Source organism: Sphaeroforma arctica (assembly GCF_001186125.1).
Source record: "Sphaeroforma arctica JP610 unplaced genomic scaffold supercont1.1178, whole genome shotgun sequence".
Taxonomy (NCBI): domain Eukaryota; class Ichthyosporea; order Ichthyophonida; genus Sphaeroforma; species Sphaeroforma arctica.
Window position 1 is genome coordinate 1 of NW_014039380.1, and position 7,795 is coordinate 7,795.

Here is a 7,795-nt window from a genome sequence, read left to right on the forward strand (position 1 = left end):
TATAATATAAAATGTATATATATATACATATATGTATATATATATATATATATATCTATATGTATATATATATTTATATATATATGTATATTTATGTATGCGTTGTGCGTTGTACGTTATACGTTATACGTTCTACGAATTATATAATAGGAGTGGCTGGGGTGTAGAAATGCATGCCTTGCAGGAGTCCTTACTTAGATCCAACAGCCCGTTCGGACATTGAACTGAATTTCAATGGCTCTATGCACTCTGTTCTCGCTCCTGACTCTCCCCTTATCGATTAGTCTATCAGGTTCAACCACTTGTTGTCATCTCGTTCCCTTTCTCCCGTGCACCATGCTGAGAATCGCCTATACCTTACCCACTTTCACCCATGTACTCGGTACACTGTGTTTAAATACTTCACCCAACTACCTGGTTTACTGTCTTGGATACATCACATATCTAACCCACTCACTGTGCTTAAATATCCACCTATCTACCCCATTCACTGTACTTAAATAACCACCTATCTACCCTATTTCACTGTGCTTAAATAGTCACCTATCTATCCCATTCACTGTGCTTAAATAACCACCTATCTATCCCATTCACTGTGCTTAAACATACTCATGATTCATCACTCATCCCTATCTGTCCTAACCTTTGTCTACACTCTCGCCCGCTGGTGCAGTCGGATATCGATGAAGAAAAGTACCACAACAAAATATCCGCCTCGCCGTGGTGGCGCACATGTATTACCATGACAACCGAAGTCCTGGGCTTGGCCGTGATTGCTATGCCTGAAGCATCGGCCAAGGCATGTCCACAATGCGCGAGTGGTTTCAAATCTGTGACACCTTGTGTATATATACCCGTGGGTATGACTATTTGGGTTCTGTATATTCTTGTGCGACCAAAGAGTCACTGTGTTACCGCTCAGGGAGATACCGAACTGTCTCTGAGCATGCGCAGGTTTAGAAGATTCTCGATTGATGGAACAACCGAAGAGTCTCCATCTGGCATGCGCTACTTTTTTTAATACTTTTCTTTAGACCCACAAACCACTTTGTTGCACGTATCCTACCAATAATTGGTATGATACTCCTGGCTGGCTGTCGCTATTGGTACTTGCATACTTAGATTGGCCGGTGGTCACTAATTTTTGTAGATGGTGAGTTACCATTGGCTGGTTGTCGCGATTAATTCTAATTATAGATGTCTTACCTACCTAAAAAGGTTGGCTGGTTGTCGCGATTAGTTCTAATTATAAATGTCTTACTTACCTACACAGATTGGGTGGTTGTCGCTGGTAGTTCTAGTTATAGCTCTGGGCTTCTTGGCGACGTGGACGGGTCTGCTGCTGCGGGATATAAAACTACGACACAGAAAAAGTATACATGAGGTACACAGACATCGATGAAGGCAGCGTTTGCTCACTTACCGTCACATGTACTATAGCTATTCCTTGTGTTTAGAGACGCTGCGTGCTTTGATACAGAGCCATTTGCGTGTCATGCCGACACTGTTGTAGACACCCGCAGTAGTGTACATACACAGATGTTCTGGCTGTATATGGTTGTTCACATAAAGTGAGGATAGAGTGGCACTGAATTGAAGATAATCATTCGGTGCCATGGACCTCCACAGAGAAAGTCGGGGCACAATGTCAGGTCATAAGAACTCGGAAGAGAATCTGTAGTTGGACTGTACCCGTATGAGCTCTCTATTATTTTCTCGTTTGATGTAACATTCAACAGCACAAAGAGTCTTGCAAGCCTCGCGAAACCGGCAATCTGTGCCTTCAAACAAATCTAGTTACACCACTAACGCGTTCAACCCGTTTAATTTATTCGGTACTGTCTACAGTATTCGGATGTGGCGAAAATGATGTTTGGTACCGCCGGTGGTCGCATTATTTCCTTCTGGATGTATATCAGTGTTTTCTCCGAAGCCGCTGCACAGGTACGAATATACACACACACACACATATATATATATATTGTATATTGAAATAATAAGCATCGCCGAGAGCTCGGGTCTGCATTATATTCGTTTAAGCTTTGCCCATTTAGCGTATCGGCGTCTACTCCATGCTCACAGTAGTTCTGGTCGGCGGAATGGCAATTGTGAACAAGACAGGAGGCAAAAAAAGTTACAAGTGTTCAGTTAGTTAGTACGTACGCATGTCTCTAAAATATCAACCTCACGCTGTCAGCATATCATATTACTGTGTAATTATTCGTGTATGTGTCCATATGTGTATAAATACATATTTATATATATATGTATATGTATATATATATATATATATATATATATATATGTGTGTGTGTGTACGTATATATATAAATATATATTTTTTATGTGTGTGTGATTGTTAGGATATATATCTCATCCTATCTCTTCCATATTATCGTAGATTCTGACAGGTGGTATAGCGCTCGTGAACATTACAGAAGGCAAACAGTGCCTGGCCCTGTGCATCTCTGCGGCTGCGTTCATTGGCTGTCTTTTAACTCAATTGCGGACCTTTCACGCTCTCACAGTTGTGAGTATCGTTGGACTTGTCACTATTGTGATACCCCTTATGACTACCGTCATTGCTCTACCCTTGCAAAGTAAGTATATATACATATAAAGTAAACACGTGTGTCTGTGTCCGTGTATTAATCTATGAATTTATGGAGCGGATGTTTTCTATGCGTTGGGGGTCTGTTATTGCAGTTACATGCTGCAGCAGTGATTCTCCTCAGTGTGATTACTATTCTGGGAACATCCGTGACAACTTCGCACGCCGTGTCTTTGCGAAGTAAAATAGAAAGATGTGTGAGACGTGTTTCTCATGAACATATTTTCTACTCTACTTTATATCTGTGGCAAGCGCGATACCTACTGGATGTTCACAGAATCAACAACCGTTTATCGTACCGCATATATTAACAAATTTAATTGTACCACATACCCGCAGATGTGAACCACCGGGCGAACGCGTACGCTGTGGCTGTTGTCACAGATGCATCCTTCAAGGATATTTTTAACGCCATCATGACGGTGGTGTTTGGCTATGGAGGGCATGTGTTCTATTTCGCCTTCATGTCTGAGATGAAGAATCCGGCTGACTTCAAAAAGGCCTTGTTCGTCTCTCAGGTATATGGGTAGTATATATAGATTACAATATCGTATATATATATATATATATATGTGTGTGTAAACGTTTATCTGTGGCCACAGATGAGCCCTCTATGGATATCTTATCGCCATCATGCCAGTGCTGTTTGGCTATGGCAGGTATTTGTTGCGTTGTGCCTTCATGTGTAATCTGGAGAATTCTACCGAACTTTTACGGTTTCACTAAACCCAAAACCCTAACATCAGAGCATACTTTAGTTGTTTTGCAGATAAATGGATGATCTATGAAAGGTGACACAATCAGTGCCTGATAATATAATACAAATTGTCGTATCCGTACCAAATCGCTATAGGTACTATAGTACTCATGTCATGCACTCTGCCCGTGTGCCAACAACCGTTCCCAGCCACCTGCCTTACCTGTATGTATCTTTACAGTGAACACGAGTCACTTCTTCTGTGTCATCAGCTACGCTCATGTACATGCAAGCGGTTTCCCCTCGATCTGGCTACTGCCGTATCATCTGTATACGCGATACCCTCTCATACACCCCTTACTATTCATCTTTTCCGAACCTTCTCGGTAGTCTATCACGGTAACCATCTTCCTGCTATCGGCTACGCTAATCTACGTCTACGCTGGGCCTACGGTAGAAGCACCGGCGGTGGACTCTCTCGAATCATTAAACCTGCGCCGTCTCATGCATGTCTTCCTGCTTTGTCATACGGTGGTGGTGTGCGCTATAGCCATGATTACTCTGATGAAGTCCTTGTACCCCATACGTAAGTGTACTTGGTGATTGACTATTGTCGTAACAGTATAAATGTGTATATGCATATATATACGTATGTTTATGTATATATATATATATCCTATATATATATATATATGCTACGTATATATATATACATATATACATACATATACATATATATATATACATATATATATATATATATATATTTATATATATATATATATATATGTGTGTATGTGTATGTGTATGTTATTTGTATGTATTTGTTGTATACATATATGTATATATGTATTCATAATAATTTATATTTATAAATGCTTTAATGATATCTGCCCTTATTAGTGCACAGTGGGAAGAAAGATACTGTGTAGACACTATAGACGACCATCAACTACCTATGCCTGACTTCTATAGTGACGATATGGCATCTTTTCATTCGAGCCTGCTGTCCATCTGAAACCATACCCTCTCGCTATGCATTGACAATCCAGCTACATATACACCTACATACATTCTCCCCCCCCCCCCTTCCTCCTTATACTCATCTACAAACTTGAACAAGCCTTACACACACCTACATCATTCGCTGCTACACATACTACAGTGTACAGTTGGAAGGAGTATACTATCTGGACACCGCAGACAGCCATCAAGTACCTGAGCCTCTCCTCACTACTGTTCATCTGTGGCTACGTGGTCGTTGAGCTCATTCCGTTCATGGATGACTTCTTGGCGATGGTCTCGGCGGTCACCATCTTGCCGTTTACATTTATCCTGCCGCCGCTGTTTACGTTGATTGACAAACGACGGTGAGAGAGGATTTGTTTATGGCGATATGTATACGTACATTCGTGCGTGATAGATATTGCGTGTGATGAGTATGATTGTAGTATACAGACGTTTACTGATATATAGACATATATTACATAGACTTTTGTACTGTCAACATACAAGCATTTAAAGCTGTTATCTGCTCACCATTAACCACGAAATCGCGTATAATTTTGTGTGGTTGAAGTACACTTACTCGTAGTTTTATCGCCCAACCGCGTTCGAGAATCGCATACCTATATAACTAGACACGCGCGGCTTTTCTCGTAGGAAAATAAATTGATGCTACCTCCATATACCTACCTATAGCACCTCCCGCCTTGGTTTATAATCAACCCCTGAAACCTGAAACCCAAAATCCAATCCCTTTTCTCAGAATGATCACCAAGGAAGGAAGGACGCCGACACGGAGCGAGTCGTCATACATGTTCTTCTGCGGGGCTGTTGTCATGGGTGGCGTCATGCTAGCCTTTGCAGGTATGCCCAAGAGGACTTCTATACCTGACGTCTCGACACCTTGTAGCGGATTATAAGTGTACATGAATATACACATGTATCTAGAGATACGATTGGGTGTGTATATAAGTGTAATGGTAATACATTTTGGTGTATTTATGTGTAAAAGAATGGGATTCAGTGTGTATAAGTGTAATAAAAATTTGATTGAGTATGTACAAGTGTAATAAAGATGTGATTGGGTGTGTATATGTGCGATAATGAGCAGATATATAGGTATGGTTACGTACGCTGGCTTAGTTGTGTGTACATACACATATACACACCCGTACATGTTTAAGCCATATGCTATAATTCTCAGTTCCATGGGTAGCATTGCGCGTATGTATGCCTATTTGCTTATTAGAACAAAATCATGTTCCGATCCCGTCTTTGAGCAAACCCTAAAACCCTAAACTACACGCCCCGATTTCAAAGAGGACTACCCGCCCAGCTGTTCCATCGAACTGCTCTCTGTCTCTAGCCTTACCAAACCACTACGCAGTTGTTTTAGTTCGGTTCTGCCTAGCTATCGAGTTTAGGGTTTACGGTTATGTTGAACCTATACCTCAACTGATGCTCTCCACTGCTGTAGCTTTCTATACCTTTCTCCTCTGCTGTAGCTTTCTATACCTTTCTCCTCTGCTGTAGTTTCTAAGTTGTTTTTTATACCAAAGCTTGTCATCACATACACACCTGTGTGTACCATGTATCATCTTTATCACCTGGCACTAACACCTGTCATCACACCCTTCTGTGTGTACCACTAACATTTGTCATTTCACACACACACACACACGTGCTTCCCTCCGGACAGGTACGACGTCTGCGTTTATGGACATAGTCGACAAATACACCAAGGGCGGGTATGGAGGGCCTTTCACCTGTGCCACAGAAGCGTACTATCCACTGCCCTTCCCCGAAGAGGAGCTCAGAGACAGATGATGGCTGTAGACAATCAACCACCTACACAACATTACCTGAAAGTAGGTACACAGTAGTATATCCCTGGGGGGTCTTTAGTGAGATGGGGATGACCCAGCGAGTGAGCGGGTGAGCAGGTTGGGGGTACACACGCACAGTTTATACTTCGTGGGTCAACAGGGTATAGGGATAGGCAGATAATGCACCCGGCTGCGGGGATGTTTGAGAGGGGTCTGGGCGTAGGGTTCTACACCATACAGCTCATCTCCAGTATCCTGTGTGCATTATTGGTCCGTTCTGTGAGTGTGTTCGGAGTGTCTCTCAGTGGGGAACCGCTGCATCGCTTCATCCCTACAAACGTATGCTCAGAGCAGCTGACAGACACCTCGGTCATTGATTGGCCTAGACCGTCGCACGCGATGGCATGCCCAGCCCACAGTACAGTCTCAATGCCATACACAGACAACCTCTTGCCGTTCTGACTGGACCCACACTGTGTGGTGGTACACAGATACGGCGGAAATGGTGGGTGGCTACATAATTGATATTTTTGAGAATGTACCTGAATGGCAACGTATTGCCGATAAAAACCTTAAAACTCTAAACCCCTTATACTGAGCTACAACCGCACAATACTGCACCTTTGCGCTGTGGTAGTAGTTGGTGGGGGCTATCCCGAGAGAGACAATTCCTTCACTTGTACACCGAACGGCAATACCACTCCCATACGAGAGGTAAGAGATGGCTGTACTGCAGCATTGGGAGTAGGTTGAATACACATAGCGTCGATAGTCAGTGTGACTGTGCGTGACGGATGCGGATGACTGGGCGACAGAGGAACTATTGATTATAGATCAATACATACGGACGGGTGACTGAGCTCGATGGATGTCATGGTGTATACCAAGTAGGTGGAATAGCTAGTTGTTATTATACGCGGGTAGATGGACTGTGAAGTTTGTGTATATAAGTACCCACAGTCACCACTGTGTGGTGACTAGCGCTCATTCGTATGTACACTATATCTGTGTATGCTACGTAACTGCATTTGAAGCCGGTGTTGCATAGTCGTCCTTGGACTTGTCCTGCCACGGTTGCCTGTAAACAGATCTCTGCGTCCGATGCACCTAGTCCTGGGTGCATGGGCGCAGACATTCCCAAACACCTTAATCACTGGAGGATTCAGGGGAGGTATTACGGGTACGGCCCTGGGATGATACGTACACCAAATGTGCGCGCAGCACGTCCCACTGCGTGCTGGCCATTGCTATTGAGGACCAGCTGTGTGTGTTCACCTCAATAAAGTGTAGTCAACCATGCGAAGCAACGAAACCACATCCTGCGGTACTCAGTTAAGCGTATCCTTTTGTTTAGAGAGGTCCAGGCTATTTAATGTTTGAGATCTGATTACTTTTATTGACCAAAGGGTTGGTTGGTGAAGAGTGTGATAGGACACTCCTAACTAATTCGACAGTTCGGCAGTGTCGAGTATCGCTGCCGAGGTCAGTCAACACCGCAGTATACTCACGCCGACGGCAAGTAGAGATCGTAACAAGCTACCAGCAATATCTTCATTCGCATATTAGAGCCTGTCCCACTTTTCACTTCGCCTGTCAATGAAAATTGTATCTATTTCTGAATTATAAGCAAGCTATATATATATATATATATATATA

The 7,795-nt window shown here is 42.9% G+C and overlaps 2 protein-coding genes across 2 annotated transcripts; one reads left to right on the forward strand and one right to left on the reverse strand.

The window, feature by feature from the left end:
* Window positions 1-669: 669 nt before the first annotated feature.
* Window positions 670-7,442, forward strand: SARC_10229 (hypothetical protein; the record flags this gene model as incomplete). The annotated part of the gene is made up of 9 exons (XM_014295733.1): window positions 670-799; window positions 1,274-1,384; window positions 1,849-1,944; window positions 2,402-2,600; window positions 2,951-3,129; window positions 3,699-3,894; window positions 4,474-4,678; window positions 5,077-5,177; window positions 6,013-7,442. Coding segments are annotated over 9 exons (1,345 nt in total), but the record flags the coding sequence as incomplete, so codon positions are not given.
* SARC_10230 (hypothetical protein) lies at window positions 6,367-6,612 on the reverse strand (the record flags this gene model as incomplete). The annotated part of the gene is made up of 1 exon (XM_014295734.1): window positions 6,367-6,612. A coding segment is annotated over one exon (246 nt), but the record flags the coding sequence as incomplete, so codon positions are not given.
* Window positions 7,443-7,795: the final 353 nt, after the last annotated feature.